At 40.5% G+C, this 24190-nt stretch overlaps 1 protein-coding gene across 1 annotated transcript in view; it reads left to right on the forward strand.

Annotated features, from left to right (window-relative positions):
• Sorbs2 (sorbin and SH3 domain containing 2) overlaps nucleotides 1-24190 on the forward strand; it is a 128215-nt gene that overhangs the window by 52798 nt on the left and 51227 nt on the right. The window contains 5 exon segments of the mRNA XM_051169926.1: nucleotides 10858-10996; nucleotides 14961-15133; nucleotides 21085-21151; nucleotides 21866-21910; nucleotides 23881-24055. Coding sequence (XP_051025883.1) covers nucleotides 10858-10996; nucleotides 14961-15133; nucleotides 21085-21151; nucleotides 21866-21910; nucleotides 23881-24055 — 599 coding nt within the window.

The following is a 24190-nucleotide window of genomic DNA, read 5'->3' on the forward strand; positions in this document are numbered from 1 at the left end:
GGATTTTTGGACTCAGGAGAAAGGTCCTGGTTGGAAATAAAAAAAAAAAAGATCATCTTACAGAGGCTTTTTGTGGCCAATAGACAGTGAAATCAATATGGATGGAGGATGGAAAGATCCCAGGAACTGAGCTTGTATAAATCTCTACATTCAAAGGAAGAGCCAGTCCAGCAGACTGAAATTAGCATCTCCAAAAGAGAGTATTTTGGCATACCGAAAGGAAAGAAAAAAAAATCATGAGAGGGTAGGGAAAGTAACTTCAGATATTGTTCACAGAACAAGTAAGATGAGAGCTGAAAGAATGCCACAGAGGAGGGGGAGAGGGAGGCTCTCTTAGAGGGATAGACAGGGAGGAAACCAATTAGACCATGGCTTCTTTCAAGGTGTTATTATGTGCCTCCCTTAACTTCAGCTTCTCCATCCATAATATGGGGTTAATAACAACATTCATCTTAGAGAGTGTCTCGGCAGGGAGGATAATATATATGGGGGCTTTGGCATACCACCTTCTACACAGTAATTCCCCACGCAGAAGCTGTCATTATTTTAAAATAATATTTTTGATGCTATGTAGCAGCTTGGGAAAGTAAATTGGTGCTTTCAACCAATAATTTTTTCACAGAAGAATGAAAGTTTATTTCATCAAATTAATAGCATTTTCTAATATATTGTACTGTCTTATAACACCTTTTCAAAAGGTGGCATAAATTGTTGCGGTTTTTCTTTTAATTTTGCCAAGAACGTATGAGGTCTACCCTCGTCACAGTATTTTTGCAGTTCATGTAGGTGGCATGCATGCATGCATATACGTATATATGTTGACGTGTGTTGGGTGTCCTTCTGATAATTCACCACTTTATTTGTTGAGGCACAGTCTCTTATGAGCCCGCAGCTTGCTAACTCTTGCTAGCCTAGATACCAGCTTCCTACAGAAATCCCCTATCTTTACCTCCTAAATGCTGGGCTTTTTAATTTGGGTTCGGAAAATCCCAACTCAGCTCTTGGTTTTTACATAGCAAGCTCTTTATCAGTTGAGCCGTCTCCCCCAGGCCTTTCTTTACAATCTTAAGCATCCATATGTGACTATTAACTCTCGCCATAATGTCATATAGAAACTTCCTAGAATGAGTTTGTCTTGCCTGAATGAAACTTCGCACCCCAGACAGCAGCTCAGCTCCTGCTTGCCCTGGTCCTAGCACCTCCCTCTCCTGTCTGCCTCTGTTTTGACTGTTTCAGGTACCTCATGGAATTAGAATCATGAAGCATTTGGTTTTCTTCTGTGACTGGCTTGTTTCACTTACATAATATCCTCTGGATTATCCATTTCAAGTTACATGGGTACAGCATTGTTTTCTTTTTTTTTTTTTAATACAAAAGAATAGTCCATTATGATATATATTATATTTTCTTTATCTAGTCTTCCACCAATGGACATTTCATTTTCATGCCCTTCTCATTATGGTATACTTTTTTTTTGTTTCATTTGCTGTCTAATGGTCTGTCACAATGGTTTTACATTCCAAATTCTGGCAGGAAGACATAGTAAATGTCAAGGGCTGTAAGCTATACTCTATGAACCAGGATATATATATATATGTGTGTGTGTGTGTGTGTGTGTGTGTGTGTGTGTGTGTGTGTGTGTGTGTGTGTGTGTATGTGTGTGTGTGTGTGTGTAGTTTTTATATATAGTTATATTTATAAACTGATCTCCCAAGAAATTAATAGATTCAATAAACAAATTATTTTAAGAAATAAAAAGCAAATTTTAGTATTTTAGGAGTTTCGTTTTTATATATGTTTAAAGCTGCCAATTAGTGCAAAAAGACAATGACAGGCTACGGTTAGGGTTATTCCCTATATCTGATAAGTTGGACATATGGTTTTATAAACTGTATGCTTTACATAATATTTCCTACCGTGTGTGTATAGAAATACCACAAATGAGGTATGTTGCCCTTTTGTGTGAATGAATTTCTTATTGCTAAAAATATCATTATTGTTTGTGTTCGATGAATACAAATGTAAGCCAAATGCTTAGGAAAGGTGGCAAACAGTCACACCGAGGCTTTCCATGGTGTCTGTAAGTGCTGTGCCCTTTGCTTCTGAAGGATAAACTTGGCCCTTCCAGTGTGGGGTAACATAACCAATCACTGGTGAGAGCATCACTTCTACAACTGCTACTGCACAGATGCTGAGAATTCAAGGACAAATCTCTCTTGGTGACATGTAGAAGAGAGAGAAAACTCTTTTATTTTGCTCCATGAGATCAATATGTAAGAACTAAGGAAGGCAAAAAAAAACAAAAAAACAAAAAAACAAAAACAAAAAAAAAGAACTAAGGAAGGCAGAGCATAATGCCTAGTTTTATGTTAAGTTGACATGAGCTACAGTCACTTTGGAAGAGAAAACCTCAATTTGAGAAAATGGCCCCACCAGATTGGCTTGTGGTCAAGCCCATGGTGCATTTTCTTGACTAATGGTTGATATGGAAAAAGACTTGCTCACTGTGGGTGGTGCCACCTTGGGTTGCTATAAGAAAGCAAATTGAGCAAACCAGGAAGAGCAAGCTATTAAGTGGCTCTTGTCTATGCCCTAAGCATCAGCCTTTGCCTCAAATTCCAGTCTGGAATTCTTGTCCTGACTTCTCTGGATGATGGACTAACTATAAGCTGTAAGATGGAATAAACCTTTCCCTCTTGAGTTGCTTTTGGCTATTGTGTTTTATCACTGCAATGGAAATCCTAAGATACACTGTAGTGCACAAATGTGTGCTAACAGCCACATTAGATGATGGAACACAGAATTCCAGAGCACACTTTCTGCACCACTCCCACCGCAGCCATCCCAGACTTTCGATGTCTTCCATTGTATGGCCAATCAATGGGATTTTTGTGGGTACAAAGGTCTTTGGGGGTTTGTTGCATTTGTAGTTGAACAAGTCTTTTGCAAATTTCCAGGTGTGTGTGTGTGTGTGTGTGTGTGTGTATGTGTGTGTGTGTTAAATAACTGAACATTCTAGCATGAGAAGAGAACAGTATGAATTTAGAAACCGTATAAGATCTCCTCTACTCTATATTCTACTGTAGGAGCAGTAAGGCTTTTCCTAGATATGCATAATGGGCCCTCTCTTAGTCTATAAAGCAGCAATGTAGCGCTTGAGGAATTCTGGGGTCTAATTATTAGAAGCACATCTTACGTTGAGTCATAATCTGCCTTCTTTAAATTCTACACGTTTCTCCCAGGGAACAGAAGAGATGGCCTTTTCTTCTCCCTCTAGCCAACAACTTTAAATCATTGTTTCCTTCCCTGCCCTGGCTTTGGCTTTGTGCAAAGCATTACCATGCCTTCTACGCAGCTCGGACAGCACACCACGCACCGTGAAGTAGATTTTATTCTTTATAGCTCACTCTCCCCAGACTGTAGGGGATGTGTTTCATTAGCACTTGTAACTGACATAGGAGGAAACTGAGTCCAAGGGAAATTAAACAGTTTACCCATGTCACGACAGATCCACTGCCAGTAGGTTCTCCTGCCTCTGTCTTCCTTTCAGTACCAACCTTACACTCCATCTTTGGCAGTGTTCTGAGAATATGACAGCTTCTCAGATATAAAAGAAGACAGATGTCACTGTCATGCCAAGGCTCCTGCTATTTAAGACCCACTAGGTTTAAACATTCTGGATGCCTTTCTGCTGTAGGCACTTAGGTCTACAGTGCCTACATCCATCACAGCTTTCCCCATGGCTGAGTCACCTATCTATCCTTAATTCTCCAGAGAGCTTCAACCTTGATTTCTTTCACCTGTGGCATCCATGCATTCTCCTAGTGTTCTGGATCTGATTCATTTCAACCAAAAGGCTCAATCTTATTTTGAATAACTTAAAGTAGTAGCTATGTTAAGGATTAAGAAATCCCTTCCTCACTGAAGAGCAGGCAGCTTGCAAGCTGATATGTCTAGTTCCTCCCTTGATAGTTAGGGAAAGTAAACGGCAACTTAGCCTCATAGAAAGTGAGTGATTATTGAGCCATATTTGAATTCACTTCACGTGGTCCCTGAAAGCAGGGAAACACAAAGCAATCTGACTGATCTTTCTGCAGCCATTTCCATCTCACTAAGTCATTAATACAGGACATAAAACACCCAGAAGAGCCTTTAGAAGTCCCTAAAATTAACCAGGCCCTCCCCACTTCCCCACCAAGATTATATAAGCGGTAAGACTACTGTATCACTCTCAAACAAGCTAAGCTGCCTGGAAGGGGCTCAGACAGCCAAGCTGCAAAGAAGACTCTCAGACCAGCTGGGCCACCCAGAAGATACAGAAAGCAGCCAAGCTGCCTGGGAGGCACTCAGACCAGTGACATTTGCCAACCTGTTGAGCTGCCTCTGGGTCATGCAGGGAGGCTCCACGTTTCCAGCTTTCCTAAACTGTTGTTGCCCATGCTAGGATGGGCTGTTGGTGATACAGGTGTCTTGGAGTCATTTCTGCTCCTTTAAGTAACCCTAACAAAACTCATTGGCTCACTAACTTGGTATCCATACTTGAATATGTCATCGTTTCTCTATTTGGGGTGATTAGAGGTTTGTTCATGTCTCCCCAGGAATAGTGTCTCACAACAGATGGTTCTCTCTCCTGCTGTGTCTAAAGGAAATTTCATCAACATGGAGGTCAGGGTCATGTAAAAGAATTTCACCTGACCGACATCCTTACAGGATGGTCTTTCAAAGCTATCTGTGGCTGGCCAACTGTTGGATTTTATTATTTCAGCTAAAGAAATTTTAAGGGTGGTATGATTCATAAAGAGGTGTATATTTCATGTTACCTGTATACATGCGCACACACCTTTAATGGCTGAAAATTATGAACATCACAGAGGCAGAGAAGGAAGGAATGGGAGGTGACACTGTTTTCTGTGGTCATTCTCTTTGGAATGATAACATATGAAGAACATCCCATGTCTGAGAGTGCCCCAAAAAAAGCCATGACCAGGGTAAAAAACATTGCTTCAGCTTTTGATGTGTCAGGCTGAAAGACATAACCAAGTCAGCTTCAAACTCTTTCTACTCTCAAAGGAAAAATTGTCTCATCAGAATGAACAACTTAAGAACTTTTTGTGATTTCTCTTATATAGCACTGATTGTCACAGCATAGAGGCAAAACTGAAACCTCCCGATACATGGAAACTGTCCTGGGGAACTGCTTTCTATTAAACAACTTTATTGGCATTTTCCAAAGACCGCTTTAGACTGAATTCCATTCAGACCCAAGGCAAACATTTAATGCGTTAAATAAAAATTATTATAGTTGCATATCATATATCGCCGCCAACAAAATCTACTATTGTAAACAATGACTAATATGAGGCATACATTTCTATTACATTTTTTTAAATTCAAGGTAGCTAAGAGTCCTACAAGCTAAATATAAAGTTTCTCCTACAAAGCACACAATTTTAAAAATCATGTTTTAAATGGATCTGCTCAAACACCAACATCATTAAGCTTCTTAAATAAAACTAGCACAAGAAGCTATGTCTTCCAATCCCTCCTTGGATTTCTTTTAATTTTGTTCAGTTATGAATGTACTTGGGAGTATCCATGAGGCCCTGGAGTTTATGTAAAACTTTATGCATATATAAATTAGTGTATTTTTCTAAGTACCAAGAGTTTCCAGCAAATTCCTAAGTAATCTACGACCCAACCTTTTAAACTAGTGCATTTTCAATATCTAATTAAAAGTGAGAGAAAAATATGACTTTAATAAGACCAACAGTCTGCATGACATCAGCTACGTTATAAATTACGGTTGACCTTGAGTAGCAATGGGTGCCATTAAAATATTTACTAGGCCGTATCTAGGACTTTATATGGTCGTGTTCATTCCTTATCTTTGTACTAGTATCCCATAATATTTTTAGTCATCTTATATACCTCAGACACTCCACCCAACAAAAGAAAAAAAAGAAAAGAAAAGAAAATGTTCTCTAAGTTAAAACGGATGAGGAAAACGCTTCTGCCTTATTTGTCCCTTCATTAAGGGACAAATCATATCTGACGTCGGGGATGTGACAGACATCAGTAAAACTTTTGATGAGCATCTTTTCTCTCCATGCTTGACTGGTCCCTTCCTGGTGTTCAAACTCTTGGGTTACTTGTAGCTTTGGAATTCTTAAACCTTTGATTCACTCTTCAGTTTCTTTCTCCTTTCTTAAGCCTCAATGCCAACAGTAGCTCTAACTAACCTGGGTCCATTCTAACCATTTTCAGTGGCTGATTTTTGTTTTCCTTTACTTATGCACATCAGTACCACTGCTAACACGTGTGTGTAGCCTATTTAAATTTTCAATTTTGTTTTATTTCCTAGTACAAGCAATGCACAGATTTGGTGAGTAGAAAATGAGCAGGAATTCTTTTTGCAAGTAATTGTTTATAGCTTGGTCAACTTAAACAGTAAGTCAGGGAAAAAAAATAAGACAAATAGATTTCTCTTGGGGGAGTATTCTGACAGTGGGCAGGCAACAGGAAGAATTAGAGTCTAGCAGTGTTCTTAAGAGACAAACTAATCTGCCAAGCAGCAGACAACTTATCATTTCATTCTCACTAGGACAAAACCCAAAAAGTTCTGAGGAGGAAGGTCCATCCTGTCAAGGCTTTCTCATCCTTACCCAAATGTGCACTACAGTCTTAGAGGAACAAAGGCCTTTATTCAAAATGCATCATATTAATATTCTTCCCACTTGCACGCTTTTCCCATACTGTGTATTTGACACCTAATCTATCTGGATGCATTTCCTTGGAGTGTTTGCACAGAAAGCCAGATATTCTTACTAATTTGGATAATTTTTTTTTATCTCTCAGTATTCTTTTCCCCTCAAACTCAGCTTGAAAATCAGCACTTAACTGCTGATGTGTCGAAGGCAAACGCTTCCCAGATGCAGAGACACAGCACATCAGATGCTGTTTCTTCCTGCCTATCTGTGATTGCTGGTCACCAGCCCACTTTTTCCCCAGGCAGTGGCCCCAGCCCTCTGTCACCACCACCTGATGACCTGGGGCCTCTCCGCTTGTCTATGTAAATGTCCTGTCCTAGCTCCTAACAGCCTTATACAGAGCCACACCGCAGGCTCTCTCTGGTCTGACCCTTCCCTGAGCGAGTACTCCTCCCACTCTGAGAGTGAGTCCTCCACAGCCATTCTGGCTGAGCTACAACTGGAAAACTCTGACTCTACTGATTGTTCTGAGATGCCTTCCCCCACCTGGGGTCAGAGATCTGCTGTGACAGATGGCATCACCTTAGCAACCCCTGCTGCCACTTCTGTAATTATTCTTCCTTCCTCTAACTCCACCATTTTTTTAAAGGACTGCACTTCTTTGCTATCTGGTTTTGTAGCTGAGCATTTTTATCTGCATAGGTGTTGATTAGCAAACTGAGTCTATACCATCTGTGAGGGAAAGCCGTTGGCGCCATCCTCATTAAGCACGCTCTGTACTCACATTTCTGCTGATATTCCCTTCTTGCGCTTAGGGGCTGTTTGTGGTTACTCTAAAGTGCTCGGCTCCTGATTGACTGTTTTTCTGCGGCATGAATGCTATAAAGTGGTTTACTTATAAGGCACTGCATCAGAAATGTAAAATAAGTAGACTCTCATCGTTTGTTATGCTTGTGCTATGAAGTCCAAAGTGTTTCAGTATTGTAACTTACCATGAATGCCTGGAACAGGACGCCTTCCTCTAAGACTCACACCACTGTGCACCCAGGTTTAATAGTTTATGTGCTGTCTTTGTCCAGTGAGTGATCTGACTGCATAGCACTAACTGCACTAATTGTTCTTACAATTCTTTTGATGGCAGCCACCTCTGATGAACACTTCTGTCATGTAGGAGTGAGAGATGTAAACAATCTCAGTTCATCTTGCAGAAATTTGGCCTATGGTTGTTTTTTTAATTTTTAATTTTTTATACATACATTTATATTATTACACATATATAAAATAAACTACATGCAGCAAGAAGAACCACAAAAAATCAGGAATTATATTAATGTTGCAGTCATAGTGTTTTGGCTATTTGTACTTGGCAACCTTGAAGAAAATATCTTCCTATCTCGGTGAGTCTAAAGTTCTGAATGTAAATCAATATTTATCATATCTCATCTCTGGGGTTGTTTTTGGAAATATATTTTCCTGAGCCATCCAACTTTTTAAATTTATGAATACATTTTTTCATTTCTATGTCAACAATTTTTCTTTCATTTATACAATATATAAATGGTTCTCATATACATGCTGTCATTGAAATATGCCTATAATTTCATTCATTGATTACTAATCATCGGTTAATGAATGCCTAAAATGCTGTAAATTTTTATCATGTAGATCGTCTGTCACTGATAATGAGATTGTGACTTCTGTTGAAGGATGTACAACTTTAAGCAGAGGCAGAGAGAGCTTTTCTGAAACTATTACCATCATAAGCATAGGTTCTGTCACAGAGAAAATTTATCTGTGCTACATAGTTGTTATACACTGTCAAGACATAACACTTTAACTTGTATGCACAGAGAAATGCCACAAGACATATTTTTTTTAACTTCCATAACTACAGAAAATTTTAAAATACCTCTTTTCGGTTGTTCGGGGTGGCTGGATAATTTTTCCAGGAATAACTTGACCAATCCAACCACTGGCCACAGATGAGCATCCACTAGCCTCAGGAACTCAGCAGGTGTGGGTCCCTCTGTGTCCTACTGTCATATAGGAGTGAGTAACACAAACAATCTCAGTTCATTTTACAGACATTTATCTTGTGGTTATTTTGAAATATCTTTGCTGAGCCATTCCATTTTTAAAGTTTATGAATACATTATTTTCATTCCTACATCAACAATTTTTTTTCTTTCATTTGCACAATATTTAAATAGTACGCCTATACATGCTACCACTGGCCACAGATGACCAGCCACTAGCCTCAGGAACTCAGTGGATATGGGTCTCTCCATGTCCTACTGTGTTGGGGGGAAAACTTTTTATGCCTTTTAACAACTTCAAGAAATTTTATCAGGACATTTAACAACAACAGCAAAAGGTTTCCATAGTTTAGGCTCTTTTGGACCCTCACTTATGCAGAATTTTGTATATCATCAGAGGTGCCTGCAACTGAAACTAGTCCCGATTATCAGCTTATTATCCATGAATTTTCTATGAAACGTTAAACTTTGAATGATTATTCTTTCATCTCTAATTTGTGCTACTGAGGCCAACAAAATAATGCACATTTCCTAAGTATATAACATACAGGTTGGCTATCCCTAATCCAAATACCCAAATTCCAAAAGGTTTCAATTTTTGAAATATTTTAATTATTGACATGACATTGCAAGCTAAAATTTCCACACCTGACTTCCTATGACAAGTTGTGATTAAAAACAAACAAATATGGAGGCCTGCATTCAATTCCCAGTACCTACACAGTGGCTCACAACCACCTATTCCAGAATCCAATGCGCTCTTCTAGTGTGCAGACATACATGAAGACAAAGTACCCATATATATATATATATATATATTACATATGAAATCTGAAATACTTCTTCCCCTAAGCATTTGGATTAAGGGGTAGTCAACTGTAGCAGAAACCTTCATCTTTAATAAGATTCCCAACATGTGACTGGTTATAATAGAATTTTTCTAATACCTAACAGAAACATTTGATGAACACAATCCTCATAATTTAACATTTATTGATTTTAAGAAACATATGATATGAACTAGGTAGATTAGCTTTCTTCTGAATCATTTGAAAGCATGCTAGTCCTAAAGTGAGGTCCTATTGGTGTACACTCACTTACCTGCTCTCTTTCACACTTGTGTCATCAAAGTGTATTTTGTTATTTTTCAAAAAGTAGACAAGTTAGTAAGCTGTGAGTCTCTTATGTCTGTGTGTATGTGTCTAGAATGTTGTTTTAACTAAATATTTTTACTAATGTTTTATCGTATTTGCATGCATTATTCAGTTTGCATAATGCTTGGTGGTATGCTGTGCAAAGATAGCCCTGAGTAAAACTTCTATGAACTAGGTTGATTCAATGCAGTCACGCCACGTATCCTCTGAATGCATCAATACCAAGTTGCATGCTTGAACAACTACCAAAGCACCGCGTGTATGACTGTGTCAATGAGAAGCTTCAGGTGGCATTAGAAATAGAAAATATTCAGATGTAAGGCAAACAGCTCAATTTATTGAGAAATCGGAATGCTAAGTGAAGTGGAAGTAGGGGGAGCCAGTGTTTTAACATCTTCGCAGTGGTGTACCATCTTCGCAGGTGTGGGACTGCTAGAATAGGTCATGTTGTGACTCATTTATCCAAACACGTGCCTTCTGTGTTAGTCACCTTGTTTTGGAAACATTGATTCATTACAGGACGTTTCTGACTGAGTCTGTGAACCAGCCCTCCCTCCAGTCCTGTCAGAGAGCATTTATCTCAAATCCACTGTGGTGCGGAGGGATGTGAGGGAGCTGTGACTACTTAAGACCAGGCCATGAGAGCTTAGTTGTCCTCTGAATTCATTGGCAGTGATGCCTGTAGGTGGCACCTCCATTGACAGAGTGGTGTGCCCACTGGATAGCTGCTCTCACTTTTCCTAATCACTCCCCGTACTCTCTGATAATATAAAAGAGTGAGAAATAAAGGAAAGGATGGAGAAAACCAGGGTGGAGGGGAGGATAATTGTGTCCCTCTGACATCATTTTTCAAAATAAATAAAAGCCTGTAGCTGCTCACTGTCCTGTAGCTAGGAAGCCTTGTTGTCATTTAAAGGAGTGGAACCATGCGCTATAATGGGTCCTTGTTGCTTTCCTCAGAGCCAGATAACCATCAACGGCAACTCTGGTGGTGCGGTGAGTCCAGTGAGCTACTATCAGCGGCCATTTTCCCCATCTGCATACTCCCTCCCAGCCTCACTCAACTCCAGCCTTCTCATGCAGCATGGCAGGTCACTCGGTAAGTTGTAACCATGTTCCCCATGGCTGCTCTCACGTCACAACTATGTATCACAGAAGAAAAACATAAGGTGACCAATAGTACTCTCTCTTGGGGCTGGAGAGATGGTTCAGTGGTTAAGAGCCCTGGCTGCTCCCCTAGAGGGCCCCGGGTTCAATTCCAGGCACCCACAATGGCAGCTCCCAACTGTCTGTAACTCCAATTCCAGAAGATCTGACACCAATACACACAAATTAAAATTAAAAATCATTAATAAAGCACTCTCTGGTAATCTTAACTTGGGAGGAAGAGGGGTATACGTTGTAGAAAAGAGATTCTTGCGATTTGAAGGGGACAATTCCATCTGTGGCTGAGCCTGGAGAAGGCTGGTTGATAGTTAAGTGATGGAGTAGAAAGAACAGAAGGACACCTAGTGAGAGGAGGAGAGCTTATAGAACCCAGAAAACATTAAGGTAGCACTTTTTTACTGAGGTGGCTTCTTCCTTTGTAGAAGAACTTTTATTCTAGAATATTCCTTAGCTACAGCTATAGAAAAATTGTCTAACAATTAAAACAGCATAACAAGGAGGCAAGTTATAGTAACACAGTAAAATCTGGAAGTCCTGGACCACCATCATAAACTATCCAGACTGATGTGTGAAGGCCAGCTGTCATCAATGGGGTAGAGGAAAGCAAACAAGGGGAACTTAACAACTCCCTCCAATGAAGATTCCACAATTTATAGAAACAATCTCTTGACATTTTAGAGGTCAAAAATTAGGCAAAGACACAGCCCTTGGTGCTAGGGAGATTGCTCAGTGGCTAAGATCACGTGTTACTCCTCTAGAAGACCCAGGCTCAACTCCTAACACCCAAGTGATGGTTAATAACCATCTGTGACCCTGGTTCCAAGGGACCTGATGTTCTCTTCTGACCTCTTTACATAAAATATATAAATTGAATTTAAAAATTTAAGTTATAGCCCTCCTCCAATAATAATATTTCCTAAATAATCATTAAGTGTGACTTTTTAATTCCACTGCCTGTCTTAGTGAACAGCTCTCCCCATTCTACCAATTAAAAAATATAAAGGCTCAAGTATAGGCCTAACCAGTAAGTAGATTTCATACATGTTTTTAAGTTATATAAACAGTAAAAAGTTTTCTTTCAAAACTTCAAGCTTATGATTTTGTGGATCTTGTGAACTCTTTTGAGCCTCCTGGGAAAGTCCTATGCTTCATAAAGATAAAAACATTCTTATGTCATAGCATAACTTAAAAACAATGTAATGAGTATTTTTTAATTGCTAAAAATTCAATGCAAAAATGCCAATACGTTGCTCAAAAAGCCTTACCAAACTGAACCGTTATGTGAGGGTAGGTTGGAAAAGTTTTCAGGATGATGACAAAGCAGAAAGGCTGCTAAGGACAGCGTGAGGACCCATCTTACAGCCGCAACAAGTCAGCAGCGGAGAGAACAGTCTGGAACACAGGACTGGACACCATCCTCTAGTTGGCAGCAGACCCCTTTCTCTCTTCCCATGCTGATTCTGAACCAAAGGTATAATATACTACCAGTTTACCAAAGAACGCTTTATGCCAATCTCAAGCCCGCTCAGGGTAGAACTCAGCTTCCATGGTCAACAAAACTTCTATGCGGCTTTAAACATAGTCATGGGACTCATTAAAGAAGAGTCTAAATATACTCGTGCCTTTTCTAATGCTACTCCTGGGAGCCATTTGTGAAGCCTGTAACGATCTCCTTTTAGAGAACAAGAAAGAAGAGCTTGTTTGTGCCCAATTTCTCCCTTTGACAACCAGTCCATGGCTCAGTTTTATAACAGACACCACTATTTCAATATTTCATAATGGAGTTATATGTTATTATACATGAAAATGAAACTTTCTAAGTTATTTCAGCCATAATGTTTTCCTAAATTTTCATTAAATGGGACTCTTTATCCTATTGCCTGTCTTAACAGACAGTTTTCCACATTCTATCAAACTAAAAATATGAATACACAATTGTGGACAGGCCTTGCCTTTATACCTAGCCAGTGAGTAGATTTTACATATAAACTATTTAACATGGAAAGAAAGTTCCTGTATAAACATTGAACAAGTTCCAATTGGCGAAAGTAGTGATGGGAGTGGAATTTACAAGTCTACTTTGCCCTAAGTGATCCGCAGATTTAGTCAAAGACAAAAGATTGCAAACATAACAGTGTGTGGGCCTTATAAGAGAAATATAAAAAGGACCAGCTTTCATTGCACAGTTTGTGGGTCTGTACAGTCACACAAACTATACACAAAGATAGGCTTGATACTGTCCTTTGCTAGGACCATGGCCCTACCTACATGTTCAGAAAACACTGGCCACTGAAAAAAATCCTAGCATCATGGATATTCCATCAAGGCCTTTGAGGAATTAAATTTAAAAGCCAATTGGGATGAATAATATACTGTGACTTCATTTAGAGTAGCTAAGGAAGACGGGTCTGTGTAACCAATGACATATGGAGCATTTTTGTTCCTAGACTCATCTGTTCAATTAAAAAAAAATGCCTTAAGACGCTTTTCTGTGTCAAACTACATTGAAAATGGCCTTAATTATAGCAATTATAATGATATACTGGATATCAGCCTTGAGAGCTTAACCCTAAATACCCATGTGAAAACAAGTCAAATTCCTAAATGTCATTTTGCACAACATGACATTTATGAAACACACACACACACACACATATATGTATGTGATGTAGACGTTCATTATACTATCTATACATGATATAAATATTAATTATAAATCATATACATATGAAAATAAACCCCATCCATGTATATATAATACAATCAACAAAGACTATCCTGAAACATGAGAATTTTTCAGCTCCCACAGAAAGGGACTGAGTAACAGACGTGCTAAAACAGGTCATACAGAGCCTTCAAAACAACAGGAAGTTATATCACTAGTGTATGACACGAGGGCCAATGATGTTGATTTTTCCCCAAAAAACTATCATTTTAAACCTCAGAATGACCAGAATAGGCAGTGCACATGTATGTTCTCTGTTACTTCTGAACATATTCCCACAGGTTTATAACATTAGCAAGAAGATGTACATTTGATAAGCCTCATTTAACGTTAATCCTTCAGATAACTGTCAGTTTCAACGGATGAAAAGCCATAGCATGGGTATTTTACCATAAATATTCAACCAACAATATTAAATAAAATTCAATAAACTATAGTCACTGAAAAGCACTTATTTACCCATAAGCCTTCACTTCCTAATGTGTGTCTACTTCCAACAGTGATTTCATAGAACTCAGTTAAAATTTCTATCTTTGGATCAATAACTCTCAGGGGGCTGAAGAGATGGCTCAGAGGCTAAGAGCACTGTCTGCTCTTCCAGAGGTCCTGAGTTCAACTCCCAGCAACCACATGGTGGCTCACAACCATCTATAATGAGACCTGATGCCCTCTTCTGGCCTGCAGGTGTACATGTAAGCAGAGCACTGTATCTGTAACAATAAATAAATTAATCTTTTAAAAAAAAAAATGCCTCTCAGTTTTCTTCATAGTGGCAGCCAGCACAAGGATCATTATGACTTAGGGCCTGAGAAAAGTTACCAGGCTTCTTTCACCTTCTGCCCCTCGAGAGGGACAGAAGGACTCTTGTCCCCCTTGTCCCGTTCCTCCAAGATTATAGGAAGGTGCGGTGAGGTGAGACATATTCAGTGTTCCCTCAACAGTGGCTGCATACGTCACTCAACAAATACTCTTCCTCTCACACCCCTTTATAAACCAACGAGGTCCTTATCGTTCCATACATATATGTAAATCTGCCGCTTAGTGAGACAAGGCACATATGTGAAAAGGCACAGAGGTAGAATTATGGATTCTCCTATGGTCGGCGACCAATGTATATGAATCTATAGTCTGGGCCTCCAATGTGATCCGTGTCGCTGTATTTTCCGCACAGATTCCACAGAGGCTTATTCCCAGCATGCCCAGTCTCTGGACGGCACCATGGGAAGCTCCATTCCGCTCTACAGATCCTCCGAGGAAGAGAAGAGGGTGACGGTTATCAAAGCCCCGCATTACCCAGGGATCGGCCCCGTGGATGAATCTGGAATCCCCACAGCCATTAGAACGGTAAGCCACGCCTGCCAGCACGTGTGTCTCTCTGAGTCTGCCCATGAGCTCCACGAAGGATGGACTGTACAGAACTTTGTGCATTCCTAGGGTCTCATATCATATGGACTGTCCTCTGAGACGTCTGAGCTCCCATGAATACCACGCTGTGTGGCAGAGGGGGGAAAGCACGCAGCGAAGACAACTACGCAATCTGTTTTTCCACTTGAATTTGAAATCATGAAAATTGTGGGTCTTATTAAATAATAACACTTTGTTTTTTAATTTTGTATCAAGGAGAGGTAAAGCCTAGAGAGAAAAAGGAAAAAAGGGGGTTGGGGGGGTGAGGGGTAAAGTGAGTAACTCCTTTCATAGCATCCAATTCCCACATGTGCTGTAAAAAAGACAAGTGATTTGTTTCTTGAAATGGATGTGAGTTAACACCAGGGGATGGGAAACTGTGAATTGGGACTAGGGAGGTGAGATGATTGGAGTGAAGAGAGGGAAAAACTGTTAAAAAAAAAAAAAAAAAAAAAAAAAGAAGAAGAAGAAATGTTTGCGTGTCCCTCTCAGCTGAGCCTGCTGAGAGCTCCCTGTATGATAAGGGAAAGTGTTAAGGGCATTTTTTTTTAGTCTTTAAACTCTGCCAAAGTGTTACTCAGCTGGGGCAGCCCTTTCTGGCAAAGCTCCCCAGCAGCAGAGCCTAGGCAGGCAGCTGTGTGCTGACCACGTCCACTGCAAGAGGAGGTTTGTGGTGGCAGGGAAGGGAGACCTGACCAGGAAGCCAGGATGAAAGCCACAGCGTCTTTGCAGGTGAAATTGGTTGGGGGAGGAGAGTGGCAGAGTGAGAGGAGAAAGCTCCAGCGGCCTGTGCACCCACATCAGGTCTCAGGTGCTGCCAAGAGCAGTTTCCCCTGAATAGAAATACAGGGAGCCCGAGACAGTAAGGAACCTAGAAAAGAAGTGGGAAGGCTACCGGGCTAGAGCAATGGTGAGACAGAAAACGTTTGAAAGGATGAAAGATGGAGTATGAGGGTTCCCTTCTGTCTTTGAGTTTGCAGTGGTCGTGTTTTATATACAGACATGAGTTCAGAATTGATTATTCTTGGCATCGGTATTGTAGTTGGAGCCAAAGAAAGTATATCCATATAGCATGCGTTTGGGATTTCGACTTCGCAGATTGTTAAGAATGTTGAAATGGGACTAATTGTAAAACTCAAGAAATGTGTGTTGGGATGACTGTGGTCATATTTAAGTGTCAGAAAAACTCCAGGGCCTGTGACTAATGTACCCCACTTTAAGAAGTTGTATGTTTCAGATGACAGTGTTTTGACATTTGTTTTCCTTTCAGAATTTCTGACTCAAAAATTGCTAAATTTGAATTTTCCCATGATAATGAAGGAATAATGACTCAGTCGGGGATGGTGACATAGATTTTTGCCTGTTAGCCCTTGAGACACAGTATACACACAGCCTAGGAGACCACCGCTTTCTGTGCAATTACAGACCCTGTCTGAAAAGATTCTACCTAAAGCCTACGAGTGTGTCTTTAAGTTAGTAAATGCTATATAAAATGGGCACATTAATGTGACCCGATCTTTTTAATCTATGGATCTTTACTCTGTAATGCTTTACTTGAAAGTCTTTGCTTTGTTAGGTTTTAAAGGAAAAATCCAAGTGTTGGAGGTGATTAGCAAAGTTCAAGTAATAAGAACAGGTTTATGTTATCCGCTGCCAAATGAAAGGCATGCCAGATGATAAGCAACCACTCACATCCAGTAAGTGTGCGATGTTAATTTCCCTTATAGAAAACTGAAAGTGAATTATTAGCTACTGCAGAAGCTCCTTATAAGGAACCATGGGTTTTTTCCCTGTATAACTTGCTCAGACCTTTAAAACTGTATAAAGGCAGGAGGGATCCTGTTCATGTTTACTACTTTGCAGCCTTATAAATTACACATCCAAGTATAGAGATGTATTTATAAATGCCTGCCATCCCTGGGCCAAGAATGTGCAAGGTTATTTTCTTCTTCCCTCATTCGTGCAGAAAGCAATGGTTATCAGACTCATATTGCCTCAGCTTCCTGCTCAGTGTGTGCATTAGAGGCAGCACTGTCTTGATGTGCCATGTCGGGGAATCCTCTCTGACATCTGACAAATACCATGGTAACAGGATATCATAAAGTGGTCCAGAAATGGCAGAAAACAAAACCTGGATGCTCACTACTTCTGAACTCACTACTTCTGAGTTCTTGTGATGAAAGGAGATAGCTTCGCAGAGTGTCCCTTCTCCTGTGACCTATGTGTCTATGTCAGCCTTTTACTGTGATAGTCTTAAAAACACCAACAAAAAAATCTCCAGGGATCAGAGCCCATGAGACTGTGTAAGAAGCCGGCTAGTTAAATAAGATGCAACATTTCTTTCTCCTAATTCAAATATTATACTTGTTTGGCTATTTTAGAGCTAGTGGGGGAGGGGGTAGAATAGGGTTGCTGTTGTCTTATGTGTAGAAAATACATTTTGTAATGTCTTTATGTTAGACCGGTATACAGTGCTGGTATTTCATAATTACATCATATATAGGAGTTATATAGTCCATGCAAAATGCTTTTGGAGAACTCTTTTACCAAAAGTAAATTCCCCAGGTGGGGACTTCTGCATTCATAATCTCAATGTGATACATAACATGCTCCAAAACAGCCTTGACAAAAGGGAACAAAGTGCTGGCAGCCGTTCCTTTAGAAGGAGACACCAAGTTTGTACGCCTCTGTTTCACCAGCCTCGTAGCCTCTCTGCCAGCCGGCGGGGGCATTCCCTGCCTTCTTTGTACTTACTCACCATATAAAGCTAGCAGATGGCATAAGTGTGAGATCCTGCCTGATACAGGCCCTCCAGCAAGTGTACACAACAACGCTGTCTGTCACAATGCATTGCCATATACAGCGATATAACTTCCTTATTCGGCCTCCTTGTCCCCGTACAGTGAGAAACTATCTTTATACACAGTTGTATGTTACTTTTTTGTTCTCGTTGCTGCTGTTCTAATGGCATAAAACTATAAAAGAAATGAAGCTTACTGAGAAAGAAACCCTCCTTTAAGAAAAATAAATGCTCCCTAAAGATATATGTTGAAGTATTGTGTATGTTTTTTGTGTATGCACATATGTGGGCACATGCACACGTGTGGGTAGGTGTGCTCAGAGAGGATAGAGGTCAAAACTAGGTGTCTTCTTCACCAAATCCATAGCTGTCTCTGTGTCCTTACTGCTGGGATTACAGGAGCCCGCTGCCATGCCCAGCTTTTTACACTACACAAGAGTTAGAAATATAAATTGATGTTCTCATACTTATTTGGCAGATACCTTGCTGACTTTCCCTGCCCGCCCCCCATGTTTCACTATTTTGTTTGAACCAGCAAACACCAGATTCTTCTTCTTCTTTTTTTTTTTTTTTACTGGATTACCCCAGACACCAGTTCCTATCATTTGGTCATATACATATGTGTGCATGTATGTATAATGTGTGTGTGTGTGTGTGTGTGTGTGTGTGTGTGTGTGTGTGTGTGTGTGTGTGTGTGTAGGTCATAGGTCAATCTCAGGTGTTGTTCCTAAGAAACCATTCTGATTTTTGATAGGGTGTCTTGCTGGGGCCTGGGCCTTACAAATGAGGCTAGGCAGCTCCAGGGACCCTCCTGTTTCTGCTCCTTTAGGTTTGGGATTGCAGACATGTGTCACCATGCCTAGCTGTTTATGTGGGTGTTGGGGGCAGAGCTCAATTCTAATGCTTGCCCGGCAAGCATTTAGCAGATCCATTTCCTTAGTCCATGTCATTATTCTTAAATTTTTATATTGAGTTGTCTGTGAAGACATTTAAATTTTAAGTAGGGGTATTTTTTATTTTTTGTCTCAAGTGGTAAATATTCTGATCAGCTTCAGTGAAGACAAAATGAGCATTTACTAGTCCAAGTGACTAAAATACCGAGTGTATCAGACAATTGCAAAGTCATGGAGCATATGTAAAAGTGCAGCCAGGCTTTCAGAACTTCTTTAATAAGACACTGGGGTGCATACAACTTTTGCCTTGGTAAGTTATATACTCTGTGGTAGTCAGCATTCCTCGCTCATGCCAGGCTTCAGGTATGACAGCAGCACCAGGGTGTAGTACAACTAGAAAATTAGTGTCCAGTCATTAAACAGCATTCAGATCCTGGAGCATTTAGTTACCAACTTATGCTTTAAAGAACTAGAAATCTGAGAAAGCTATGTGTCTCTCCCCACCCCACCCCTTGGGTATGTGGGGGAGGGCAGTCGTATGTATCTGTGCACAGGTGTGTATGCCCATGTGAGCATGTAGGAGCCAGAAGTAGATTCCAGATAGCCTCCTTTCACTCTTGGCCTTGTTCTCTGAGCCAGGGTGTCTTGCAGTGGGTGTTAAGGGTTTTATAATAGTCCAACCAATGTAACAAATCTCAAGCAAACAAACAAAACCAAAAACAACAGGGGAACTCCAACATCTGTGGAGGGAAATAGTGAGAGAACTTAGCTTATTGGTGTGACCATCTTATGGTCTGTGAAAATGTACATTCACTCCTCTGACTGTAGAGCAACATTGGCTTGGCGAGATCTTCATCTCAATTCTATCAGAGAGAGTTGGGCTAGAAGTCAACCCTTCTGTGTGAGGGCAACTAAAGGCGTCAGATTTTCCAGTGTCATTGCCCTAATTTACAACATTGGTTAAGACATGTACTAGTGAGGGTGGAAACTATTTGATATTTAATATTCTGACTTTTGTGTATGTGGTCCTTGCAGTTTTTACCTAGAAACGATTAGGTGGTATTTAAATTTATTTGCACTTCTGGAAGACAATTCTGACAGTCATTAGAGATGTAAATGAATGTCAGTTCTGTTAAGAATCACATTTTCTACAATGGGAGATTGAGGGCATCATTGATTCTCTCTATATACATACACACACACACACACACACACACACACACACGCACACTCAGAGTAATAAAGTGGGCTGGTGGTAGATCCCTGTAATTCCAGCATGTGACAGACTGAGGTGAACAGATTGTGAGTTAAAGGCCAGTTCAGGATACACAGCAAAAAAAAAAATAATAATAATAACAACAATAATAATAATAACAACAACAATAATAATAACAAATAATAGTAATAATAAAAATGGAGCTATCTTTAATCAAATAGTCAGTATCTAGTACTGCGCACAGCTGATTTGAATAAATGAAACCATAGCACACAATGTTCCAATTCAGTACATTTGGGATGCTCTATTCTCACACTATATTTAGTAACAGGATACACTGCTAAAATTGGCATCAAGTTATAGTAGAAATAAATAAAAATCTGCTGTTAGAAATATCAAATAATAGCAATGAAGGCTTTGCTCAGGGGGTGTTGGCTTGAGAGTGTGAGGTCTCAGACTGCAGGCTCTGGGACTGAGGCAGATCGCCATTTTGAGTGTAAGAAGTATCAGAAGCGTTACGACACCATAAGTAGACGTGGGCATAGCAGAGGTTCTGAAGACAGGTCAGATCCACATGCTTAAAGCCCCTCTTAAAGGTTTCAGGGAGAAAAGGTAGTCAGTCCTATGCCATGCAGCTGAGGTAGCCCATGACACAGGCTTACAGTCAGTCAGTAGCCCGGGAAAGGGGCAAGATTCAAACCTTTGGTAATGTGCATCCATCATTTAGAATGCCCCACCTATAGCCCCTGATTACTTGGAGTGTTAGGTAAACTACTCTGGGGAAGAGAAATATAGACACACAGTTACAGTAAGATGTTTGCCATTTGTTTTATAGCAGCCATGGGGTAGGAGAGAGAGAGAGAGAGAGAGAGAGAGAGAGAGAGAGAGAGAGAGAGAAGTGACAACAGATAGGCATGGCTGAGCAGCCCTCAGTCCAAACCGAACAGAAAGAGTTTATCATTTTTGGATGTTCTCTCTACAGACAGTTGACCGGCCAAAGGACTGGTACAAGACGATGTTTAAGCAAATTCACATGGTACACAAGCCGGGTATGTATGCTTTTCTCAGCTTTGTTGTTGTTTGTTTGTGGTTTTTAATCAAGTCCTTATGGATTAAAGAATATATACTGAACTTTATATCTACTTTTTTCCACACAAAAAATGTCAAGACCTCAGCAAACCAAATGGCCCCTCCTTTTCAGCATTTCTCCTATACTCCCTGTTATCCCTCTGAATCGCACATCTGTGCCTCTGCCTTCACCATGAGTGGTCAAGAACCTCCCAAAAGGTAGCCTTGGAGGTTGCCAGGTGGCAAGCCTGTCTCTGCACATCGACGCTGGGATATTGCCCACTTCTGGGCCCTAAGCACTGCTGTTCCTGTCTGCCCATGTTTGTCTCCGACCATTTCTGATCCCACTCAGTACAGTTGACAAGAGCCATTAAAAGCAGCTAATGGGAAATTGTGATGCAGAGGACACAAGAAGCTGCTTGAGAAAGGGAGGACAAGGGACCGGATTTGCATGTGTGACCAGGGCAGTCAGGTACATTTATAGGCAAAAAAAAAAAAAAAAAAAAAAAAAAAAAAAAATCACTACTCAGAAGCCTGGAGAGGATAGTATTTGGAAATTAAAAGTACGAATATGTGTTAGTAGAAAAAAAACAGCTTTTTTTTCCTGGTATGTTTCTGTCATTTCTCTGACCTTCTGCTGTCTTGGCAACAGGGTGGCAGAACCTGGATTATCATGTTTATGTTTCATTTTCTAGATGAGGACACAGACATGTATAATACTCCTTACACATACAATGCAGGTAGGATGGCTTTCCTGGCTTGCTTGCGATGACATGTCACACGCCACTGTTGGGAAGAGCCCCAGTCCTTTGTCTTACCACTCAGACCTCATGTTGTCCCTTCCTGTGATGAAGAGAGAATGCCCTGCTTCCCTTCTCGGAGCATGCCTAACAAAAGGTCGATCCTTTCTGTCGGAAATGGGAACTAACCTTGTTCTGTGTCATTCATTGCCCACCCCCACCCCCCACCCCATGGGCTCATTCTCAACTTCAGGAATGTTTAAACCACACTGTGAAGGGGCAGGGTGAAAGAACAGACTATGTCCTGGGTTACACAGTGAAATAAAGATCTTTTTTATCAGCAGAAAGAGTGACCATAGTTGCGTAAGACCTCTCAGATAGTATCCCCCCCCCCCAAAAAAAAACAAGTCAAGTCAAGCGGAGTGCTTTACGACTTTGACCAAGCCCTTGCTCCAAAACGGAGCCCTTCATTGAAAGATGTGAAAACCTCCCTCTTGGCTCAGCCACGTTTCTGACTCAGAGCTGCCGATGCTCACAGTGGAATGACTTCAGCTCTGGGCATTCCAGCTTGTATTTGAATGTGCTGGTTTCTTGTTGAGTGGTCTTCATGCTTCTGTGACAGACTTAAAAAAAAAAAAAAACTGTTCCCTGTCCTCAATTTTTCCTACCTATCACATCAGGAGGTCCTACCCTTAGCCATGGGCCCAGGATTGTGCCCTCATTTAGGGTCCCTTGCCACCCTAATAGAAATAAATCCCCATGAGACTTCCCCTCCCTAAAACCTGATGCCCAGCAACTAGCCCTTTAACTGGGTGATTTTGCTACTTAACTCTAAGGAAACATGGGATGGGAGAGCGGTAAAGAATCACACATCAAGCTGGTGACCCCTCAGTTAGACTATGTCCTCATATTGTTGCAGGAAGTCCATTAAAATAAACACTCCCTTCCTAGTCCTGGTCCATCAAGCTCACCTCCTTGATTTACAAGTTGAAGTCTGTGGAACTGACCCAGACACGCTGGAGAGGAGGCGTTGTCTAATGTCATTCCTCATGGAAACAGACGTACACAGAGAAGAAGCAGTCAAGCTCAGACAGACTTAGCCCAAGATGGAGACTATGAGGAACTCAGAATCTTTATACGCTTTTTAAATATGGAAGTTGTTGTGTCTTGCTGGGAATTAATGAAGCTAAAGTTCAGCTGTTACCCTGTAAAGTTCCGGGAGTTTTATCAGTCAGTCAACAAATTACCTATAACCCGGCTCTACCTTCTGCTAACCCCACAGCCTTGTGTCTGTCTTGCATGCCTTCTTCTGGCCACCAAAGCTAATCCTTCAGGCCCAACTCTAGACCCACAGGATCCATACTATAGTCTCTGTCTCGCTCATCATCTTCTAATAACTTTAATTCTTACTAGGTCTTTCTCCCTTGGATTTTATTAACCGTCACCAACTCTTTTCAATCACGTATCTTCTTGGAGCAGCTTGCTGAGGAGGTTTCACACTCCCTGTCCCATGTCGGAACAGCACCTCATGCATACAGCATGTTTAATATTTGTTGGAATGCAATTAACATAACAATTGTCATATGCATATCAGTATTACGAAGGATTGGCTGCCCTTTTAATCTTCCTCTGAAAGTTTTCCCAAGGTGCTAGTTTCTGTAACTGAGAGAAAACCTGAGTACCTGTAAGTCTATTTTTACTATTAGCCTGAATTTTCATTAATTCTACAAGAACTGATGATTTACTATAATCGGTGCTTATGTGAAAGACAAATTTATGTCTAATTAATAAGTTATAATTTGAAAATTATTTTGATGCATTAATAAACAATGTACTACTTGATTGTATATTATGAATATGCTTATTGGTAATTTTTTAAAAAACCATTGGTAATTTTTCAGAGCCCAACCACTTAATGTACTTTTAAGTTATTTGCCTGTTTTGTTGGTTTTTCTCTCTTTTCATTGTAGGTCTGTACAACTCACCCTACAGCGCTCAGTCACACCCTGCTGCGAAGACCCAGACCTACAGACCTCTTTCCAAAAGCCATTCAGACAATGGCACGGATGCTTTTAAGAAGGCACCCTCCCCAGTGCCTCCCCCACACGTCCCACCACGACCAAGAGATCAGTCTTCAACAGAAAAGTAAGGCTCCTTCCCCAAAAATGGCTTCTCTCAGGATAAAAACCAACCCACAATGGCAGTCAGCAAAGAATCAGTCCAGCATTGTGGAAAGAATAAACGCACAGACTTATCAGTCTACACTGAGTGTCACTACTG

The sequence above is a fragment of the Acomys russatus genome, chromosome 27 (assembly GCF_903995435.1).
Source record: "Acomys russatus chromosome 27, mAcoRus1.1, whole genome shotgun sequence".
In the NCBI taxonomy this organism is placed as follows: domain Eukaryota; kingdom Metazoa; phylum Chordata; class Mammalia; order Rodentia; family Muridae; genus Acomys; species Acomys russatus.